Source organism: Furipterus horrens, unplaced genomic scaffold, assembly GCF_987537825.1.
Source record: "Furipterus horrens unplaced genomic scaffold, mFurHor1.1.pri manual_scaffold_7, whole genome shotgun sequence".
Taxonomy (NCBI): Eukaryota; Metazoa; Chordata; class Mammalia; order Chiroptera; family Furipteridae; genus Furipterus; species Furipterus horrens.
This window is the reverse complement of record NW_028327177.1, coordinates 24,412,653-24,436,755: the sequence shown is the minus strand read 5'-3', so window position 1 is coordinate 24,436,755 and position 24,103 is coordinate 24,412,653. Positions and strand designations below refer to the sequence as shown.

The window sequence follows — 24,103 nt, the reverse complement described above, 5'->3', positions numbered from 1 at the left end:
TTTAATTTTCTTAAGATAACAATGAGTAGGCACTATTTCTTTCCTTGAAAAATCTAGAGACACTTGGAAGTTATTAGGTAGCTGAGGGGTCTTGTGGAGGGAGTTTGCAAGCTTAGGTGTGAGTGCTTGAAGTCCCAAGGCTATAAACATTCTTTATACTGTAGTTCTTGGTAAATGTAGCTATTAGAGATGGAGTTGGATCTTGTTTATATTCCTATAGCTCCTTGAAATTGTAGTGTTGCTTTCAGTACTTCTCTTACTAGTTATCAAGGGAATATATACTCAGAACTAGCACTCCTAAGACTGGATGGACTTAAGAAATTGTGTTTTCAGAGATCTTGGTTCTCTTTCCTCTGAAACATGGAAGCTCTAGGTGTCAGAACAGATAATCACTCTGGACATTTTTGTTCTTGAACTTAAATCTAGGATTGGTCCTCGATAGCCTAACTCTTGCATTCAGTGGGAAAGGTATTTCTGCTGCTGCCAGTTTGCAGGTGTAGGAACTACTTTGGTAAGAGCTGCTGGGGCTCTGGACAGTTGAAGCAAGCCTGTATTACCTCACATAACAATGCAGCTGAAGCCAAAGCACAGTAGGATTAGCCCTCACATTTCTGGTCTGGGAAGAGAAGTCAGGGAGAATGATGCATCTGTGGAGCTTTCTCTGTTCCTTCCTGAATTAGATGGTATAAACTGTAAGGAGTCTGTTCTGCAGCAGTGGTCAAAACTAGGTGCAAAGTTCAAGCCCTAGGAAGTACTACAGATTTTTGTTGTACGTTAGAAAACAACTGAGCATCAACATGTTTTTTAAAACTTGTTATGGAAACTGCTGTAGGTATTTGGAACTAAACGTTTTCTTTCTTTCTTTTCTAACTGTTTATTGTTTACACTTTAGCAGATGTCACTCTGCCCCAACCCACCCCTTGCCCACTTCTACTCAGCCCCTGTCCCCTCTTCCCTCAGGTCATCACCACACCTTTGTCTGTGTCTGGGGGTTATGCACGTATGTTCTTTGGCTAATTCCTTCACCGTCTTCCATCCACTTTCCCCTTTCCCCTCCCCTCAGTCAGCTGCCAGTCTGTTCCATGTCCCCGCAACTCTGTTTCTATTTTGTTCATCAGTTTATTAGTTCATTAGATTCCACATATAAGTGAGATCATATGTATTTATTTTTCACTGACTATTTTCCGATTTTTATTTGAAGTCTTTAGATTTATAGTGTGCTTATTTAGGTTCATACTAAGTTGAAACAGCTCTATACCATTGCTAATGGTTACCTTTATTGAATGCCCTTTTCTTTTTCTTTCTTCCTTCTCCTCCTCCTCATGCTTCCCTCCCCCCTCCCCTTCCCCCTCTCCTTTTCTTCTTCTTCTCCTTTTCCTTCTCCTTCTCCTTCTTGAAGTTTTTTCATCTGCCTTTTATTTCTTTGCTTGTTACCCATGAGGTGAATGGATCTGTGGTCTTGCCATAGAGAAATATTATAATGCAAGACTTTTGTTTGCAAAACATATTTAAAAATGCCTTGTCTTCTGGACCATATTCCTGCTAACCCTTAGATTTTAATCAGTAAGATGCTTCAGATAGTCAATGGAACAAGAATAATGCAATGGAAGAATAGTACAGTTATTACAACTGTATAGGTAGAATTACAGATCTGTATTTTAATAAAATGAAAAATTTCTTTAGGATTTTAGGGATTTGTTATGGATTGTACATATATGTTATATGGTTTCATTAATTGATTAGCTATGCTTAGATGTTTGCATGTAAGGAACACTTTAATAGAAAAATTTTGATACTCTTAAAAATTCAAAATAAACTCAGACATCTTTAAAACTATAACATTTAAAGGTACCATGAGTGATTTTGCCTTACAAGTAACAGGCTTTGTTGTTATTTAGAAGAACATAATTTTCCAATTAAAAAAAAATTAATTTCTGAGTTTGTGTCAGATGTTTAGCATTAACCACTAGGCATTTGTAAACCAAGATTCTTAAATAATTTTAATTTAAGAGCTTATATATTTTTAAAGATGTTAGTACTAATATTGATTTCCTCATTTTATTTGAATGTTTCAATTAAACAATGTGAGGTTTTATAGAATTTTAGGAACTTATTTATAAAGGGGAGGATACTATTACTAATAGATACAGCTAAGCACATGAAAACTAATAATTTGGTATTTGATTCACTTGAGCATTGCTAAGCAAAAGCCAACACTTAATATGTTATGTTTAATGATTTCATTGTAATTTTAGAGTTCTCTGCCTTAGGTAACTTTGGGCCTTTCTTTAGGCTAGTGTATCAAAAAATATAATGGAAAAAAATTTGTGATGTTTTCACCCAGAGATAATCAATGCTAACATTTTGGTGTTTATTCTTCTGGTGTCCTCTCAGGTTTTGAACATTTTCAAAGTTTTAGATACATATTACTGAGTATTTCTCAAAAAGTTCTACCAGTGTACAATCCTACCAGTAAATATGGTGTGAGAGTGCCCATTCTCTGATCCATTGGTCAATACTTTGCCAATTCAATAGGCAAAAATACATTATATTATTATTTCTATGTGAAATCTTTTCATTACTTTTAGATTGAACTTTTTTCAAGCATTGAATGGTTTATTTTTAAATTAAATTTATTGGGGTGACATTGGTCAATAAGATTATATAGATTTCGAGTTTACAATTCTATGATAGATATCTGGGTGAAAAAAGTGAAGGAGTTAAGCAGAAAAAACCCCAAAAACTCATAGACACAGGCAACAGCATGGTGATTACCTGAGGTAAAAGGGGTAGGGGAGGTAGAAGAGGGTCAAGCAGAGATAAGTGACAATAGAAGGAGACTTGACTTTCGGTGGTGAACATTCAATACAATGTACAGATCATGTGTTATAGACTTGTACACCTGAAACCTATATAATTTTATTAACCAATGTCACCCCAAAAATTCAATAAAAATTATAAAACAAATTTTAAAAAGTGATAGCAACATTATGACCCACTCACAGTGTTTTCTGGATATTAAAAAAATAATTTTAGAAGTACTTTATAAACCAAAATACTTTATGTGTGTGCATATATATTTCATAAAAAGATTAATGTGCACCTATAATATTATTGCTTAAGTAATTAGCAAAATAGGGGTACTTTTAGTTGAAGACAAGCTCATAATTGAACATCTTATTTTATAGAAGTAATAAGTTGCTTAAAAAATTATCTTACAGAATATTTATTTTTGAGTCATTCAAAATTTATTTTATTACATGTTTATTTTGTGTTCTTCTTTTGTGATATGTTTATTCATGTCAAAAAAAAAAAGAATTCACCAGTTAAAAAAAACTTCTTAGTATATTTATATGCTTATTTATTGATAGTGGTATGTGCGTGAAGGAATAGAGGGAGTTAGGCAAAAAAAAAAAAGTCATGAGGTCACTATGTATGGCCTTTTAAAAGGGACGAGATTGAACATTATTGACTTTTCTTAAAAATAATTAAATGAAGACATTTTAAAATTAAATAAGAAATTAAGACAAGTACATGTTTTCCAAATGTTTCTTTAGAAGTATGGCATTATAAATGCAGGCAATTAAAGCTCTACAGTCTATCATATTTTTATTGCTTCATGATATCAAAAGAAGGACATACCACTTATTTTTAGAGAGTTCTGGTCTATGCAGCAGCTTGAACATGGTAGAGACCTATATACTCTGTTGCTGGAGTTATTTATTTTTCAGGGAAAGAGAAAAAGGTTGGGAAATGCATAATTTCTTTTCTTTTTACTTAATAGTTACATTAAGAAGATACCTTGTCCCCATTTTTATTACTTCTTAGATTTTATTGCTGGCAGCCAGATGTGTTGAAACTCCTGACGACAGCATCTATTCATTGCGTGTTTTTAATAGGCTTAGAGAAATATGAGTAGAGTACATGAAAGCAGCTCAGCTTCACACTTCAGCTGGGAATGCCCAAAAAGCTCACTGCTGTTTAGAATTCTTGCTACAGTCAGGAGAAAGCCGAAAGCTGCACGGGTACTGAATCTTCTACGACTGAATTAGAAGAATAATGACTGTACAATTAGCTATCAACCTCTGCTCATTTAAGCACAGTTTTTACAGAGCTCAGGAGAAATATGGAACTTGATTGGCATGTTTTTATGTGATGGTGTCTGCAAATAGATGACTTTAAAGACAGGTGGTAAGGAAAAATAAGAGAAGAGAGAAAAAAAAAAAAAAAAAAAAAAAGAAAGAAAATGCAATTTGAGACATTGCGCCAGGTCTGCAATTCTGTTTTATCTCATTTTCATGGGGTTTTTTCATCCCCTCCAAATATTTTGCAAAATGAGCTTTTTGGACAAACGCTGAACAATGCAAGGTGAGTAAAGCTAAACTATATTTTCTTTTTGTATTGATATTTGAAGACTAATAATCTTATATGTAAAAATTTTTCTGTATGGAAATGCTGGCATTATAAGAGTGTTGTCTTTATATCAGAAATATAAAATTTTATGTATTGTTCTTAATTGATTTTAAGAAGGAAAACAAGCTTCTTTAAAGCACAGAAAGCATCTTAAATTTAACTAGCTTGACCTCTGAAATATACAGGCTGTTTCAGTGATTTCATTTTGTAATAAATGAAAGGGTTAACTTAAAATGCCTGACATTTTTTTTCTTTGTGATAATAGCAGTGATTATATTGCATATATAGGGATGGGGCTATATGATCATATGTGATTTGCTGGAAAACGTGAATTAGCAGTCATGCATGCTCTTTGCAAAACATGCGGAAGATATTTTCTAGGTCTAAGATGCTTCTCTATGCAGGGTAGATCAATAATCACTTTTGAACAAGCTCTATTATGAAACTGCTAACACTGCTTTGTATTGGATTGGCTAGTTTGGAAGGATGTTTTGTTATAAATTCTATTGCTTTTCAACCTGATCATTATTTTTGTGTGTGTGTTGTGAGGTTGTTAAATTATGAACATGTGTTTTAGATGGTTTCTCCAGCTTACAGTAAAAGAGATAGCCTATAGAGAATGCTTTTAAAATGCAGTTTTATCAGCCAGTTTTTCCCTCCTTTAAGTTGTTTGCCTTTTAAGAATTTCTAATGTTATATGCCTAGTATAGACAAAAATCCCATTGTAACCAAATATATGTGGAGAAAGACTGAAGAAGAAATGATAAAGCATTGAAACCTTCTGGAAATTGAGGGAAAACTAATAGTGCATAGAATATCAAATGGTTTTGCTCTTCTTTTTTTAGGGTCTTTTGAACAAGGTGAGGCAGCCTATTTTAGAGGCTTAAAAAATACCTATTAATAGTATGTGCTTTAATTTAGCAAATGTAAGGAAGGCTTTATAAATTTGTAGGCACTTAAAATGTTTACCAACGATAAATATATCTCTGACCTTTCCATTGAATATGGAACAGCTTATCTCCTTTATAAATTTCAGTGCAGTTTTGTTCAATTAACTAATTTGATTTTTTAATATTTTGCTTTTGGACTAATGTAAAATATATAATATGTGAAATGTTATGGTATTCTATAATAGGCTATCTATATTTTAAGATAGTGAGCTTATTTAGTAATACATCATTTAAGTGTGTGATTTATGATTTAAAATATTCTGTATTGATTTAAATAAAAGAGGCAGTATGGCTTTCTTTAAAATTCCATGACCCGAAGCTACCAGAGTTTTAGGATCTGTACTGATCCTCTATAAGTCTTTTCCTTGTTTGAGTTCTCTCTCATTTTATTAATGCCAAAATTCATGTGTTTAAAATATTAGTATTAGGGCTGGGTATATATTAACTTTAGAAATTGTGCTATTAACAGCGTGATATGGAATTAATTTTAAAGTAAATGTTACTAGTTTTAAAATATGAGAACATTTATTTTTGAGGGAATTGCATGCATCTCTATTACTGCACATTTGCTTTGACCTCAAGTTTCTTTTATTGTTGTCATCCTTAATATTGCAATGCTCTCATTATTAAAAACCTGAAATTTTATACTGCTGTAACTAAACATTAAATTATTGCATTTCTAAGGATTCTGTAAGACGAGTTGTACTTAACTTACTTTTATTTTTTACCTAAATTATTGAAAACTACCAATTAGTCAATAAAAATTTTATTCTGTTTTAGGGGAAAAAACCCCATGCCTTTGTTCTTAACTTCTTGGTCTTATAAAAACATATGACATTTTTTACTCATAGATCTGTTGATCTTCATAATTAATCAAGTACTTGATTTACTTATAAAATCCATCAAAACCAGTTTACAAATAGCTATTACTTTAGAAATATGAACAGTAAAACTAAATTTATAAGAATGCACAATTAATGCCTCCCTCTACGTATTTTAATATTGTGGTTACTTTGTATTCAAATCAGACACAATGGTCTTTGAAAATTGTTGTTCTGCTTAGATTCAAAAACAACCACAACAACCTAAGCATGAATATTTTAGATAGCACTGTAGGCTAAAAAATAAGAAGTTATCCTTGAAGAAAAAAAAATGGTAAAGAATGTCTTGAGTATGTCATAGGAGATGTTATCTTACAACTTTAAATATTTTTCTAAATAATGGGCCTTTCAACTCATGGACTAGACATGCTCTTGAGATCTGAAGCATCAGTTATATAACTATCACCTCTGGAAAGAATAGTTTGGTTGTTATCGCATAAATAGTAATTGTTTGTTTTGGCTCGTTCAATGGAATATTCAGTATTTGTATTGTGACATTAAATTACATCTTTAAACTGATAGAAAATAACATCAGGGATATGGACAATTAGATTATATTTTCTTCTGAATTGCTTTCTAGGAGAAATTACTAAAATAATACTATGCATCAATTGTAGACAATGTATTATTTAAAGGGGATCCTTTCAAGTAGTTTTCCTGAGACTTATTTTAGGTGCCTGATTTATCCGTAAATTTGCAACTCTACTTTTATCAAGTCGTCAGATGATAGGACAGTTTACTTCTGTGATATATTAGCAATAAAAGATTAAAAGATGAAAATCTCCCAAAATTATTACTCAAAAAGCATTTTCAGGTTCAACTTGTCAAAGGAACAAAGATTTTAAAGACACCAATAATATTTTATGTATCATAAATCACTAAAGTGGAAATTAGTATAGATTGTTAAAACATTTTGTTATCTAATGAGTAATTGAAATTTATTTGTGAGTGAAAATCATTAGAATATTTTAGAGTAACTTTTTGTTGGGAATTATATGGCACAACCCTTATGTTTCAAACTGAAGGTTCTTAACTTACTCTTATCATTGTGGTTCTTGAATAATATTTTAGTGCATAAAAGGGGTGGCAGGATATCCTCTGTTTTTTTACATCTAAAATGAAGCAATTGAAGATTCAGCAAGGAAAAAAAAAACAGTGTCTGAATCCTATGTGAATTCACTTGATAGGTTTTGATGAAATGCCACTTTAATATAATTTTTTTATCAAGTTTTCTAACTATAAACTTATTTTTCCCAAATTAAATTAATCAGGATACAAAGACAATTTTTTGTTGCCAGTAGAAAAGTTCTCAACTACTAAATTTATTATGAAATCTAAATCTTGTGATCTTGTCTTTGGAAGGAAACATAAACATTGGCATGCTAGAAAGTGTATTTTTTAATAGAGTTCACTGCATTGAGTAATCAGTTGCTTTGAATAGTATTCAAAAGATGATTATCTTTTTGATAAAATTTCTGGAAAAGTGTACTTACTATCTCCTAAGTTTTTCCATTTACTGATTTTTAGTGATCTTTCTTGTACAGTGAAGAAATATATATTTCCTCCAGATGTAATTCTTTGTCACTAAATGTGTGACAGTGAATTTGCTATCTTGGCTGACCACACAGGGGCATAATAGGATTGGATTTACTCAGAATGGATATTAAAGCTAGGCTTTCTCTCCCTTCTGGATACATGTGCAGACTTTCATATTAAAAGATACACAGACTTTATATTAAATGTAAGAATAAAAAAAAAGTAGACCAAAGAGTATTTGGATTTGTTGGTGTTTTTAATTATAAGTAAGTTAACCATAAGCAAGTTCTGGTTTGTCTGAACTAGTCCTGGTTTATGTCTGCTGTGTTCCACTATTGATTAATAGTACCACTTTTCTCTCTTAAAGGTGTTTAACAAGAAATTACAGGGCTGCTCTTAAGTATAAAAAGCTTGAAATTAACTAGTGTAAATGGATTCTTTTCCCCTGATACATTGCCCGCAGTTCTAAAACATAAATGTTATTTAAGATAAAATTTGAATTTATAAAAGAAATGTTTAATTATTTACTCTGATAGTGTTTCTGGTCAAAAGTACTTGGTCATTTACCTAGCATTTACTGTTGCTTTGGTTTATAATAAGCTATCAGTATGTGTTCAGGATTTCTGGCACAGACACCTGTTATTTATCATGGCACATTAATGACTACTTTGACATTGAAAGAATAGCATGCATACTTTTCATAGTTCTGAGAGTGCAATACTGACAGTGTGTGTTGTTTGCAGTTTGTAGGAGCACAGCACAATCGATATATCATGATAGGAACATATTTCATTACCATATTCTGAAGTATAGAACCACTCAATAGTCTGATACACATGGGCACACATACATGCACATATTATGTATGTATATAAACCTTGATAAATATATGATAATTATAAATTATATATTGCAGACATAAAAGGTTCTCTTAACAATGATCTCTGTATTTCTAATCAAAATGACTTTCAATTCATGGATTTATAGCATTAATATTTTTACTTGAATCTTTATTGTAGACCTAGCTATATACCACAATTATTAGTATACACACTTAATCTGACACTGATAAACAGTCTTTAAGTATTTTCTTTATTGAAAAAACTTTTTATAAAGCTGTTGCTTTTATTGATTACTGACAGGTAAATGTTAACTATACTTTTTATTCTAAACTTTTATATGATCATAAAGGATCTTTGAAAACTCAAAGAAGATAATTACTAGTAAACTTTTTTTCTGTTTAATTCTGGCACTATTCACTGAGTAGAAGATGAATTCATTTCATATGTGCTATGGCTGTCCTTATATCCACTTTTAAATTACAAAGGTTCAGCAAATGAATTCCTAGGACTGATTCACAATTTGAGTTTGGCTTCTCAATTTGAAAAGTTTTAATTAAGTATATCAGATATGTGTACAAACACTTCCTTTGGACAAAATGGAAAAAGCCTTTGAACTTTAAAATTGTAATTACCTAAAAAGTTAAATGCTCTTTATTTTGCTAAATGTTTTTTAAGCTATGCTTCCCTTCTCCTCCCAAAATTAACTCAGTATGTAAAGCAGGTGAAAGTGGAACAGATCTAGTTTAGAAATTGGGACAAGGGACCCACACAGGCTCTAAGAAAAAAACAATTTTTAGCTGATTTCTTAAATCAAACTCAAGACTTCTTAAACTCCTTTAAATTTTCCATCTCATTCTGTGACCTTTGAAAAGTCAGAAATAGAAATAATGGAAAATGACAAGGGGAGCTGCCATGTTTAATTAAGGATTGATTTGTGCCTGACTTTTCTACAAATACTGTGATAGCTTTACCTTGTGTGGTGTTCAACACAGGACTTCTGTTCATATACTTGCACGGCTACTTACTGGCTATGCAATATTGGTAAAGTCACTATACCTTGAGCTTCTTGAGTTAGGGACTATCATTAACCGCTGAATTTCCACACTTAACCCCTCTGGCTTCTTTCCAGTGAATACTGGCTTCCCTCAGCCTCCAGAACCAAATACTATTCTGCTTTTTTCCCTGCTATAAAGTAGCTTGTAGGTCCTAGAATTTCATATAATTGAAATCATATAGAATACACTCTTTTATAAAAGACTTAATCAGCATAACTTAAGAAATTCATCCATGTTGTGGCATGTATGAATAGTTTTTTTTTCCTTTGTATTTATTTCTGAGTAGTATTCCATGTTATAAACATACCATAACTCTTCTCACACTTTTTTGTGGAGCTATCTATAGCTATATCTATGTGTCTATATCTATATCTATATATGTGTGTGTGTGTGTGTGTGTGTGTATGTATATATGTATATTTTGGATGAATACTCAGAAGAGGAAATGAGTCCCAGAATAGGTGTATGTTTAGTATTATGATGCCAGACCATTTAAAAATGGGGTTGTACATTTTAAATTCCCACCAAATATGTTTGAGAGTTTTGGTGGTTCCTTCCACTTTCCAACATTTGATGATATGTTTTTTAAATTTTTGTCATTTGAGTTTATAATAGCATCTCCTTATAATATTATTTTGTATTTGCTTAATGATTAAAAATGTCAAGCACTTTTAAAATATGCTCATTGGCTATTTTTATATCTTCCTTTGTGAGGTGTTTGTTCAAAAAATTTTTTTTAGTGAGGTTACTTCTGTTTCTTATTAATGAGTTGTAGATATATGCAAGATATACGCTGGGTGAACATTTTATCCTGATCTGTGACTTGACTATTTATTTTCTTAATGTCTTTAGATGAGCAAAAGTTTAAATTCTGATGAATTGTAAGTTATCAATATTTTTCTCTTATGGTTTTTGTTTTCTTTCTTTTTTTAATGGTTTTTGTTTTCTATGTGCTATCTAAAAATCCTTGCCAATCCCTAAGTCATGAAACTATTCTCCTTTATATTTCCCAGAGATTTATAGTTTTAGCTTTTCATTTTAGGTTTACGATCCAGCACACATTAATTTTTATGTGTATGGTGTGAAGATACAAGTCAAGATTTATATTTTTCCAGATGGATTCTCAGTGTTTCATCACTATTTGTTGAATAGAATTAAAGACTTTCTATAACCTATTGGATTGTCTTGTCACCTTTATAGAGACATAATGGTATAAGTGCGGTTCAATTTCTGGGCTATCTATTCTGTTTCATTGAGCTATCTATCTCTCTTTATGCGGTACCCCAATATCTTACCTTTATAAGTAATCTTGAAGTCAGGTAGTGTAAGTTTTGCACCTTTATTTTTTTAAGATATTCTAAATATTCTAGGTGCTTTGCATTTTATATATATTTTATAATCAATTTATAATTTTGCTTTAAAAGGTTGTTGGAGTTAAGTCTTAGATTGTTTTGTATTTCTATAGATTATTTATGGGAGAATTAACATCTTAACAACGTTGAGTCTCCCAGTGGTATATCTTTTCATTTATGTAGGTCTTTTAAAATTTATCTAAGACTGTTTTGTAGTTTTAAGTGTAGAAAGCTTGAATGCCATTTGTTAATTTTTTGGTAAGTATTTTAAGCTTTTGATCTTACTATAAATTGAATTAGTTTTTAAATTTCAGTTTCTAGTTGTTTTCTGGTAGTATACAAATATAATTTATTTTTAATATTATCCTTGTATCTTTTGACCTTAGTTTTAGATTTGTTACGATATCCTGTATAAACAATTATGCCATCTGCAAATAGAGACAGCTTTACTTCTTATCCAATTCTTTTTTTTTTTTATTATAATGCTTTAAGACCAATTGTACAAGGTTAAACAGAAATTGTGAGAGCCTATTACTTTATTAATAGTTTTTAAAAAATTATGAATGAATTTGCATTTTGTGAAATGCTTTTCAGTAGTTATTGAAATGATCATGATTCTTCTTCCTTGTTTTGTTAATATTGCTAATTAGTTGAGTTTTGAATATTAAACCAACTTTGCATTTCTGGGTTAAATCTCATTTGGTCATGGGATGTTATCCATTTAATATACTGCTGGTTTAGATTTTTTACTTTTTTAATGGATTTATTTATTTATGTTCATGAAAGATATTCTGTTTTATTGAAATTAAATCGATAGGTTTTGGCATTAGGTTTTTCTGATTCATAAAATGAGCTGGGGATTTCTTTAAACTGCTGTATTTTGTCAACATTTGGTGTGGGATTGATGTTATTTCTTTCTTAAATATGTGATGGAATTCACCAGTGAAACCATATGGACATGAAATTTTTGTGTAAGTTTGGATAAAGAATTTTTAATTTGTTCAAGATAAATAGGGTTATTTAGATTTTGTTTAATGTTTGTTACTTGTGGTAAGTGTTTTTCAAGAAGTTGGCCATTTTATTTAAGTTTATTAATCTGTTGTTATAAATTTCATAATTTTCATTGGCTTTTCAATGTCGATTGAATCTATATTGATAATCTTTCTTTTATTTCTGATATTGGTATAGTTTGTAATTTGTGGTCTTTCTTTTGTTTGCTTGATCACTTTACCTAGAAGTTTATCATATTTTTCTCTTTAGTGTTGTTGATTTTCCCTGTTGTTTGTCTACTATTTCACTGATTAATGTTTTCATGCTAATTATTTTCTTTATCATTTTAATCATTTTTCTTCCTGAAGACCTAAGTTTCCATTTGATATAGTTTTCTTCAGCCTGGAGAACTTCCTTTAGCATTTCATGAAGTGCAGATGTTCACTTCTCTGTTTACTTTTATTTGAAAAAAATTCTTTATATAGTTTTTTTTAGAAGAGCTTTGCTGGTTATAGCATTCTGTGTTAACAATCTTTTTTGCTTTTTAAAAAGTTTTTGCTGTTTAAAGAAGCTTCCATAGTTAATGATGAGAAGAAGTGTTTGATGACAAGTCAGTGGAACTTTAAAAATTATTTTCCTTTTGTATTTAATGTGTTGTTTTTCTCAGGTTCAGATTGCTTTCAAAATTTTCTCTTTATCTTTTGTTTGTTGTACTTTTTACTTATATATGTCTATATGCAGTTTTTGGTGTATTTATCTTTTACCTAACATGATTATTTTTTCCATTGTTTTAACATTTTTTTCTATCTCCTCCTCTTTTTTTCTCAGTTATTCATAATTTAGGCTTTATGTATCTAGGTTTTTTATAAATTATTCCCAAATGCTTATATTTTTTCAATTTTTCTCTTACTTAGATTGAGTAATTTTCAACTTCATTGATTCTTTCAAATCTGCTGTTAGACAGTTCATCTAGTGAATTTCTTATTTCAGATGTTTTTTGTTCTAAAATTAAATTTTTTTTTTAATTTTATTTTTTGGTTTTTCAATTACAGTTGTCGCATTTTTTCCCCATTGCCCCCCCCCACCCAGCCCACCCCTTCTCCCACAATCATATCCCTCCCCGTTGTCCATATCCATGAGTCATTTATACATGTCCCTTCCCTTACTTCTCTCTCTCCCCCTCCCCCCTAATAACTTATTCTGTTCCTTGTTCTATTTAGTTCATTTGTTTGTGTTGTTCCTTAGTTTCCTGTATTAGGTGATATCATATGGTATTTGTCTTTTGTTGCCTGGCTTATTTCACTAAGCATAATTCTCTCTAGTTCCATCCATGTTGTCACAAGTGGCAGGAGTTCCTTCTTTCTTTCTGCTGCATAGTATTCCATTGTGTAAATGTACCACAGTTTTTTGATTCACTCATCTACAGGTGGGTTATCTTTTATAGTCACTAATTCTCTGTTGGGATTTTTTACTTATGATGAGCATACTGCCTTTACTTCCTTTAGCAGAGTTATTATAATAGCTTTAAAATTCTTTTAGGCTAATTTTGATATCCAGTTTATCTCTCCATTTCCATTGATTGTTCTTATTTCTCTTGATTATGTTTTTATCTTGTGATGATAACTTTGAAGACTTACTCTCTTAGCAACTTTCAAATTTATAATACAGTTTTGTTAATGATAGCCACCATGCTGGACATTGCATCCCAGGACTTAATAATCTGCAACTGGAAGTTTGTAGCTTTTGAACACCTTCACTCATTTCAACCCTGACCCACATCTGTCACCCACCCATTTCTTCTCATATCTGTCTATGAGTTTGTATTTTTTTCTTTTTGTTAGATTCCACATATAAGTGAGATCATGCAGTAGTAGTCTTTTCTCTGTCTGACTTATTTGACTTAGCATAATGCTCTCACAGTTGGAAATTGCAGAATTTTTTTCTTTTCTATGATTGAATAATATTCACATATTTGAATATATATATATGCCTACATACATATATAATCATCTATCTATCTATCTATCTATCTATCTATCTTATCTATCAAAAAATCATATTTTCTTTATCCTTTATCCATCCACAGACACATAGCTTATTTCCACATCTTGGCTATTGTAAATAATACTGCTGTGAGCATGGGAGTGTAGATATATTTTCGAGCTAGTATTTTTGTTTCCTTTGGATAAATACTTAGAAATGGAATTGCTGGTTCATATGTTAGCCCTGTTTTTAATTTTTTGAGTCCTATTTTAAGTTTCCTTAGCGGCATAACAATTTACATTCCCTCTAATGATGCACAAGGGTTTCCTTTTTATCCACATCCTCACCAACACTTGTTATTTTTGTTTGTTTGTTTGTTTTTTGATGTAGTTATTCTAACAGGTGTGAGGTGACATCTTATTGAAGTTTTGATTTGCATGTCCCTAATGATTAGTGATGTTGAACATTTTTTTTGTGTGCCTGTTTACCATTTGTTGATTTCTTTGAAAAAAATGTCTATTTAGATTCTCTGTCCATTTTTTTAGTTGGCTTGTTAGTATTTTTGTTATTGAGTTATATGAGTTCTTTATGTATTTTGGATATTAACTCATTATCAGATATATGATTTTGCAGGCATTTTCACTCATTCCACAGGATGCCTTTTCATTTTGTTCATGGTTTTCTTTGATGTGCAAAACCTTTTTAGTTTAGTGTTGTCCCTTTTGTTTATATTTACTTTTGTTGCCTTTACTTTTGGTATCATATCTAAAAACATCTTTGCCAACACTAAGAAACTTACTGCTTGTGTTTCCTTTAGTCGTTTAATGGCTTCAGGTCTTAAGTTAAAGTCTTTATTCTGAGTTGATTTTTGTGTATGGTGTAATATAGTGGTCCAGTTTTGTTCTTTTGCCTGTGATTGTCTAGTTTCCCCAACACTCTGTTTTGAAGAGACTGTCTTTATCCCATTGCATATTCTTGGCTCCTTTGTTATAAATTAATTGAATATTATGCATGGGTTTTTCTGAGCTCTTTATTCTGTTCAGTTGATCTGTGTGTCTATTTTTATGTCAGTACCATACTGTTTTGATTACTCTACTTTTGTAATATAGTTTGAAATCCTGAAGTGTAATGCCTCCTGCATTGTTCTTTCTCCAGATTGCTTTTTTTTTTTTTTGTGGTCTTTTGTGGTTCCATACAAATTTTAGGATTGTTCTGTTTTTGTGAAAAATGCCATTAGAATTTTTATAGGGATTGTATTGAATCTATAGATGGCTTTACGTAGTAGAGACATTTTAGTAATATTATTTCTTCTAATCCATGAGCATGGAATATTTTTTTCTATTTAATTGTGTCTTCAAATTTTTTTCATCTATGCAGTGTACAGGTATTTTACTTTCTTGGTCAAATTTTCCTAAGTATTTTAACCTTTTTGATGCAATTGTAAATGAGATTGTTTTCTTAATTTCTCTTTTTGATAGTTTGTTATAAGTATATAGAAATGCAACTGATTTTTTAGTATTAATTTTTTATCTTGCAGCTTTACTGAATTTGTTTATTAGTTATAACAGTTTTTGATGAAGTCTTTAGAATTTTCTAAATATAAAATTATGTTATATTTAAATAGAGACAGCTTTACTCCTTCCTTTTTTATTTGGATGGCCTTATTTATTTTTCTTGCCTAATTAACCTGGCTAGGTCTTTCAGTATTATGTTGAATGAAAGTAGCAGGAATGGGCGTCCTTTTTTTGTTCTTGATCATAAAGGAAACACTTCCAGATTTTCCCCAGTGAGGATTATGTTTGCTGTTAGCTTGTCACATATGGCCTTTATTAGACTGAGGTATGTTCTCTCTTTACCCACTTTACTGAGAGTTTCAAAATCATGAATGAGTGTTGTATTTTTGTCAGATGCTTTTTCTGCATCTACTGAGATGATTATATAATGTTTATCTTTCATTTTATTAATGTGGTGTATAACTTGGATTGACTTGTGGATGTTGAACCATCTTTCATTCCTGGAATAAATCCCACTTTGTCATAGTGTGTTATGCTTTTAATGTTTGTTGAAGACAGTTTGCTAATATTTTGTTTAGAATTTTTGAAAGTAAGTTCATCAAGGATATTGGCCTGTAATTTGTGTGTGTGTGTGTGTATGTGTGTGTTATAAATATTTTTATATCCCTACTGATTTTACTTTTTTTTTATTATTTAGTGAGAAGAGAGTGTTAAAATTTCCAGCTGTGATTGAATATTTGTCTGTTTCTTAGTTTAGTCTTTCATTTTTTTGCTTCATTATTTTGTTGTTCTGTTTTAGATACTTATAGTTATTATTATTTTTAAATGAATATACTCTAATTTCTTTGAAATCTCTGACTTTGGTAATATTTTTTTCTGGGTTATATTTTGTCTGATATTATTGTAGCTGCACTGGCATTTTATGATAAGTATTTACATGCAATATTTTTTCCCATTCTTTTAACCTACTGGTTTTCTTATATATAAAGTATGTATGTGTTGTGTGAGTGTGCATTTTAAATAACAGATGGGTTCTAATTTTTCCCTAGTCCCACTGTTTTTTTTCATTGGATTGCTCAGTCCATTATGTTTCATGTAATTACTGATGTAGTTGGACTTAATCCATCAGCTTGCTATTTTCTTTCCTTCTATTTTTACATTGGTTCTTTTTTCCCCTTTTATTCATATCCTTTTATGTGATTTATTAATTCACTTTTAGCATTTCATTTTCTCTTCTCTAATAGGTTTTTAACTATAACTTTTAAAGTTTTATCTTGGGGTTATAACATATATTCTTAACTAACAGTTTTATCATGAATTAATATCATATATAATATATGAATCTTATAATAGTATAATTTCATTTTTACCCCCTTGTTTTTGTGCTATTGTCACTTTATATTTTACTATTCACAAGTTTTGCATTGTTATCAAAACTTTTGATTTAAAAAAAGAGCCTTTTATGATTACCTACATATTTACTGTTTTTGATTATCTTTATTTCTCTCTCCAGATATGGGCCTTTATTTAAAAAATCACCACTTCTCTTCTATTTGAAGAACTTAAGTTAGTATTTCATGTACCTATGTGCAACTGACTCTTTTAGCCACTGTAGGTTTAAAAATATTTATTTTCACCTTAAAATTTTGGAAGGGTATTTAATTATGGATTAGATATAAAATTAAGTGAACTTTTTTTTTTCCCTTTCAGCACTTAAAATATGTCTTTCAGTTGTCTTCTGACATCCATTGTTTATGAGAGAAGTCAGCTATAATCTTTATTGTTTTCCTCCTTTAGGTATTGTGCTATTTTTCTCTGGTTGCTTTTAATATATATCTTTATCTTCTGTTTTCAGCTGTTTTATTTGAAGTATTTAGGTGTATTTGTGTTTAGTCTCATTGTGCTTTAGTGAGGTGCTTAGATTTATGACTTGGTATCAGTGCTCAATGTTACATATCGTCGTCGTCGTCGTCGGCAGCCGTCCGTCTCGAGAGACGATGGTGTAGCTTCTTAAGAGTCTATCTGCACCACCGAGAATGGCTGTGCAGTCCGACTCGGGAGTGACACGGTATCTGTCTCCTCCCGTGTTGAATCGACATCTTGTGATGACGCTGGAGTGTCCTCTCCAGTGAAGCTGAAGCTACAGAGCCTGGGCAGGGTGATATGGAGGGTCTGCTGTTGCCCATGCAGCAGACCCCGCCTCTCTTCGCAGCCGAAGGGTCCAAGGGAAAGACGGAGTCAATACAGCTTGGCTTCAGGTGCGCCGCAGGAGTTGCCGGTGTTGACTACAAGGTCAAACCGCCTTAGGGACTCCGGCTCCGGATTTTCTGTCGGGGTTTACTCCCTTAGCCTTTCCCCTGAAGAGGTATGCCGCAAGGCAGCGGAGGTTTTTTGGAATCAGAGTTTTCCTTCTCTGTCAATGTTACAAATGTTGGTCATTATCTCTAAATATTTTCTCTGCTTGCCCCACCTGTTTGTCCTTTTCCTCCATAACTCCAATTACATACATGTTTGACTGTTGCCCTACCAATCTTACATGTTCTGTTTTTTCATTTTTCTATTTCTGTACTCAGTCGGCCTAACAATCTATTTTGAATTCACTTTTTGCTATATTTATTTTATTCTACTCTTAACCATGTGCACTATATTCTATTCTTATCTTATTACATATTTCAGTTCTAAAATTTATACATTTCCCCCCAAGCTTTCATTATTCTGTGGAATTTCTTTCTGTTTCCCTACTCTACCACATTTATCCACTACATTCTTTGACATATTCATTGTAGTCATTTTGATGTTCTTGTCTAATTGTAACATTCTGGCCATCTGTACAACTGTTTTTGTTAACTTTGCTCTCTTGATTATGAGTTCACTTTTTGCCTCTTTGCATGTCTTTTAATACTTAAGTGTATACTGAACATTGTAAATGATGCATTGTAGAGATTTTGCATTGTTTTAATCTGAAGAATGCTTTTATTTTTTAATTATATTTTATTGATTTTGCTATTACAGTTGTCCTGATTTTTTTCCCTTAGCCTGTCTCCACCCAGAATGCCCAACTCTCTCAGGCAATCTGCCCACTATTGTTCATGTCCATAGGTCATGTCTATAAGTTTTTTGACTAAACCATATCCTATACTATACTTTACACCCCCGTCACTATTCTGTAACTGCCTATTTGTACTTCTTAATCCTCTCACCTCTTCACCCATTCTCTCACATCCCTCTCCCGTCTGGCAACCATCAAAACACTCTCTGTGTCCATGATTCTGTCTCTGTTGTTGATTGTTTAGCTTGTTTTTTAGCTTCAGTTGTTGATAGATATGTATTTTTGCCATTTTATTGTTCATAGTTTTGATCTTTTTCTTAAATAAGTCCCTTTAACATTTCACCTAATAATAGTTTGGTGATGATGAACTCCTTTAGTTTTTTCTTGTTTGGGAAGCTCTTGATCTGCCCTTTGATTCTAAATGATAGCTTTGCTGGGAAGAGCTATCTTGGCTGTACGTCCCTGCTTTTCATGACTTTGAATATTTCTTGCCAATCCCTTCTAGCCTGCAGTTTCTTTTGAGAAATCAGCTGACAGTCTTGTGGGAACTCCCTTGTTCTTTTCTCTTGCTGCTTTTAAGATTCTCTCTTTATCTTTAACCTTTGGCATTTTAATTATGATGTGTCTCGAAATGGGCATTTTTGCATCCATCTTGTTTGGGACTCTGTGCTTCCTGCGTTTTCATGTCTATTTTCTTCACCAAGTTAGGGAAGTTTTGTTTCATTATTTTTTTTTAAATTGATTTCCAATTTCTTGTTCTTGTCTTTCTCCTCTTTCTCCTTATGGTGCAGATGTTGGACCTCTTGAAGTTATGCCAGAAGCTGCTTATAATACTATCCTCATTTTTTTTTTTTTGATTCTTTTTTCTTTCTGTTGTTCTCATTGGTGGTTTTTGCTTCCTTATGTTCCAAATCATTGATTCTATTCTCGGCTTCATTCACTCTAGTGTTGTTTACCTGCAAATTGTTTTTTATTTCATTTAGCGTATTCTTCATTTCTGACTGGATCTCTCTTATGCTGTTGAAGTCCTCACTAAGTTCCTTCAGCATCCTTATCAAGGTTTTGAGCTCTGCATCTGATAGATAGCTTATCTCCATTTTCTTCAGCTCTTTTTCTAGAATTTTTATTTGTTCTTTCATTTGGGCCATGTTTCTTTGTCTCCTTATTTTGGCAGCCTCCCTGTGTTTGTTTCTATGTATTAAGTAGAGCTGCTTTGACTCCATGTCTTGTTAATGTGGCCTAATATATATAGTAGGTGTCCTGTAGGGTCCAGTGGCACAGCCTCCCCTATCACTCAAACTGGATACTTGGGTGTGCCCTTTGTGTGGGCTGAGTACACCCTCCTCTTGTAGTTGAGACTTGATTTATGTTGGTGGATCAATGGGAGGAATTTACCCAGGCCAGTCCTCTGCAAGGACTGGCTGTGACCACTGACCACCAACCTCTGCTCTCTGTGGAGGACCAGCTGTGCAGGGGCAGAGTGGTGATGCTCTGACATGGACTGTAGCTGTTCACAGGGTGTGCTGGCCCTGGGGTTTCCCAGGTGGTGCAGGCCAAGGTCAGCCCCCACCTGTGTTTTGCCTGGGGCCACCCTGACTGAGCTGTAAAGCAACCTGAGATGGCTGCTACTTTTGCTGGACTTGGAGATTCCCAGGCAAAGCCAAACTATGAATCTAGGCTGCCTGCTGCTAGTGCCAGGTGTGGGGCTCACAGAGGAAAGCTGTTGCTTGTCTGAGAGGCTTTAGGAAGCTGTGCAGCATAAGCCCCAGACTAGCCATTCATGAGAAAAAGCAGCTTGGGTGGGCGCATAAATTGGGTGGGGTGGAGTCTCTGGGAATCTCCAAGGCATGTCAGTGTTAGCCAAGTTGATGGAGTCTCAGATATGGCACCATCGTACTGGCCCTGTTGTGGGAGGGTTTCGAAAAGGGGCAATGGCTTCTGCTGGCCTTGATGCCAGACACTTCAGTTCCTCCCTTTATGCCACTGGTGTCTTTCAAGCTGCTCCCCCTTGCTGGAGCTCAGAGGGGTTGTGTCCATCTGTGGGTTCTTTAAAAGGAACTGCTTGGGGATCCAGCACTTTCTTTTACCTTCTCAATCCCCACTGGTTTTTGCAGCCAGAACTTGTGGAGACTTTTTTCCTGGCACTAGGACCCTGGCAGGGGGCCTGGTGTGGGGCTGGGACTCCTTGCTCCCGAGATATGCCTTCTGAATATTTATCCACCACATGTGGGTGACGAAGCAGCCCATTCCGCATCTGTGACCCTCCTACACTCTGGATGGACATAGTTTCTTTAATTTCGTAGTTGTTGAACTTTCATCCAACTTGATATCTGATGGTTCTGAGTGATGGGTGTTCTATATTTTAGTTGTAATTTTGATGTGGTTGTGAAGAGGTGAGCCATGTCATCTATGCGGCTTTCTTGACCGGAAGTTGAAGAATGCTTTTTTAAAAATCATGTCTTTTGATTAAATTAAGGAGGACTATCTTGATCTTGTCAAAGGTTGGTTTTAGATCTCATCTGGGTAGCACTTTTTACTTTTTACCTTTGTCATAGGGTACAGTCATTACTCCAGGGGTGTAGTTTCTTACCTTTAATACACGACCTTTTTGGCATCTCAATTGAACGCTTGGGAATTTCACAAATATCTCTCCAAGCCTGGTTGACCAGATAGTTTCATAATACTATGTGAGTTCTAAAATTTCTGTTTATTTTGCAGGCCTCAAAAGGTGCAATCTACCAAGCTCCAGAAAACTTGCATATGTATTGCTTAGGATTTGGACAGGAACCTGAGTAAAATTTCTATTTCTATTTCTGGAATTTAGTCTCTTAGCTGTCTTTTCTCTTTGCCTAGCATCACATGTCTCCCTGCATTAGTAAGCTCCTGAGTTCCTCTGTCAGGAAATGAATTTCCTTTTTATTTTCATCTCTGGAAACAATGCATGCAAAATCTGTAAAACTTGTTTTCATGTCTGAAGTTTTTGCCTTTTTTCTCACTAGCTCTGAAGAATAAATGTCTTACTTTTTTCTCTCTCATACATGATATTACTGTATGAATTATCTCTTTCATTTGGGTGTTTATTGCTAAACACTGAGAAAACTAGATTTGACAATTTTCTCTCTTGGTATAAATCTTCATTATCAGCAACAAGATGCTAGCGTGTGAATTGGAGTAAGATTTTCAGTCCTCATAGCCTGATGATGGTGTTCTGTCTCATTGCCTGTAGCTGCAGAAATGCAGGTGAGGCTTATTAACCAATCAGCCAGACATCTTTTTCCATCAAATCTTACAGATGCTTCAGATGGTTCAGAACTCTCTTAGCATCTGTTTAAAATTCTCAAACTGCTTTCACCAAATTTGTTTAAATCCTTTTTGTGGTTACACTTGATTATACATTTGTAGACATTTGAGGATTGGCATTAAGAATAGTTTTGTGTCTTATACTTATCTGATACTAACATTACTTCTAGTGCAGCTGTAATTGAAGTGAAAAATAAACAAAAACAAAGCCCCAAATTTTTTGAGATTAGGATATTTAAGAAATAGAGCTTAACTTCATTTTATGTGGATTTATAACATCATGCACATAAAGCAAAATCTTAGTTTTCTATTGACTTTCATTAAATTTTAAGTTATTTGATAATAGAATAATAATGCTATTTTTTTTACTTCCTTTCCCCATTCAAGTGAAAAAGTAACATAGATGTGATTTTTGCTTTTGTTTTACAAGTAAGAAATAAAAGCATAGAAAAAAGAAAATATACCAAAATAGAAACAGCAAATGCTTTGGGTTTTATAATTTTAAATATACCTAAAATATAAATAATGTGACAGTGAATTTTATGAGAATTAAGTGAGCTAAAATATGGAAGGTATTTAGAATATGGACTGAAATATAATAAGCATTGATTAAATAATAGTGATTATTGATTATACCGCTTTTTAATTCAGGATTTTACTTTGAAAGTTTCCCTGAAGTTTAATTACTAAGTCAAAAGTTATCTTTTCTAAGACTCCTATTATTGTCAAGTTGCTTTCCTAAAATGTTAAGTTAATTCCATTTTCACAATGAACCTATAAAATTGCTTTTTATAATTAGCATTGATTGCTTTCATATTGTTCTATTTTTAATTTCTTTGGTTATAAAAGTTTTTGAAATATTTAAAAAAATATTTACTTATTTGTATTAATTTGCTAGGGCTCCCATAACAAAGTACCACTGATGGTTTCACTAGACTTTTTTTTTTTCTCACAGTTCTATAGATTAGAAGTCTAAGATCAAGGTGTCGACAGGTTTGGCCACTTTTTGCTGAGATCTCACATGGTCTTTCCTAGGTATTTGTGTGTCCCTGCTGTCTCTTTGTGAGTCCAAATATACTCTTATACTGACAGCAGTGAGATTGAATTAGGCCCTTATTCCTGATTCAGACATTTCTACTATGGCAGGCACTCTTTTGCGAGCATGTTGATATTAGTAGAATAAGGCTGGCCAGAAGGAAACATACTGGGTTAGTTAAGTGAAAAAGGAGAAGGTTGATAAAGTGGTTCTGAAAATACATACTATAAAGTAAAACAAAAATGCAAGAGAGAACAAACAGGGTCAGAGAGAGGAATTTATAGCCTTTGCAAAGATGTTTAGTAATCATTGTCCTGCTTTTGAATGGATTGAGACAAACCTTGGTCCCAAATTCAGTTTCATTATAGCAAGGGTAGCAGAAGGATTTGCTGCAATCAGGTGACATCAATGCTATCTGCATTTCACCTCAAAGTTTAATATTTTTGATGTTTTCTCTCAGTTTATCATTTATTGCTTTTCTCCTTTTCTCTTTTTTCTATTTTGTTGTTTGAAATGTTACCTAACTTCTTTCTTCTACATTAGTTTTTATGCTTTTAGTTTTTTTTTTTTTTTCCACCTTTGTTGAGACTTGCACAACTGTGGGACAAAACTTAGTTATATCTTTTAAATTTTAATCTGGAACCTTGATCCTGGTGTAAGTATTAAATTTTGCTAAATCCTTTCCTTGTACACTGAGTATATGTAATTTTCTTCCTGTGACAAGTTGAAAAGCACCTGTTTTAAACAAAGACAGCAATCAAGTACTTTTAATTTATTGTTTCAACTAATATTTGCTAAGTATCTACAATTCATCAAGTGCTTGTAGGCAAGGAGGGGGAGCTTGGTGGAAAAGAAGGTCAGAGTCTCTATCCTTGGAGAACTTTTACTGTGACATGTCAATTCACTCCAAGGAAAACTTGTGTACAAAGGAACCATCCTTGATTCTGCCCTAATTGAAAAGTTGCTTGAGGTGACTGACTCATTTTTTAAGTTTGTATGGACTCTGGGGCCTGAGTACTAGAAGTCAGAATCTTGGTATTTAATTAATATTAACCTTGATGTCTGCTTTCTTCTTGTTACCTTGCACTTGAAAAGTCCAGTTCATTAGAATTTATGCTAAGGGTTAGAAAAATAAAAATAGCAGTATCTTGGTGCAAGTTGCTTAGACACAGAGCCTGACAGGAATTCAGATGTACATGCTT

At 32.7% G+C, this 24,103-nt stretch overlaps 1 protein-coding gene across 9 annotated transcripts in view; it reads left to right on the top strand.

Moving 5' to 3' along the window:
* The window catches only part of RIMS2 (regulating synaptic membrane exocytosis 2), a 426,764-nt gene that overhangs the window by 152,701 nt on the left and 249,960 nt on the right, over positions 1-24,103 (top strand). For 4 of the 9 annotated variants that reach the window (XM_090283461.1, XM_090283462.1, XM_090283468.1 and 1 more), the window contains exon 1: positions 3,946-4,368. The exons of the other annotated variants lie outside the window; for them this stretch is intronic. In XM_090283461.1, the coding sequence (XP_090139587.1) occupies positions 4,247-4,368 (122 nt within the window). In that variant the 5' untranslated portion in view covers positions 3,946-4,246. Of the gene's footprint in view, positions 1-3,945; positions 4,369-24,103 lie in introns of those variants that run through there. 9 annotated transcript variants of the gene reach the window in all.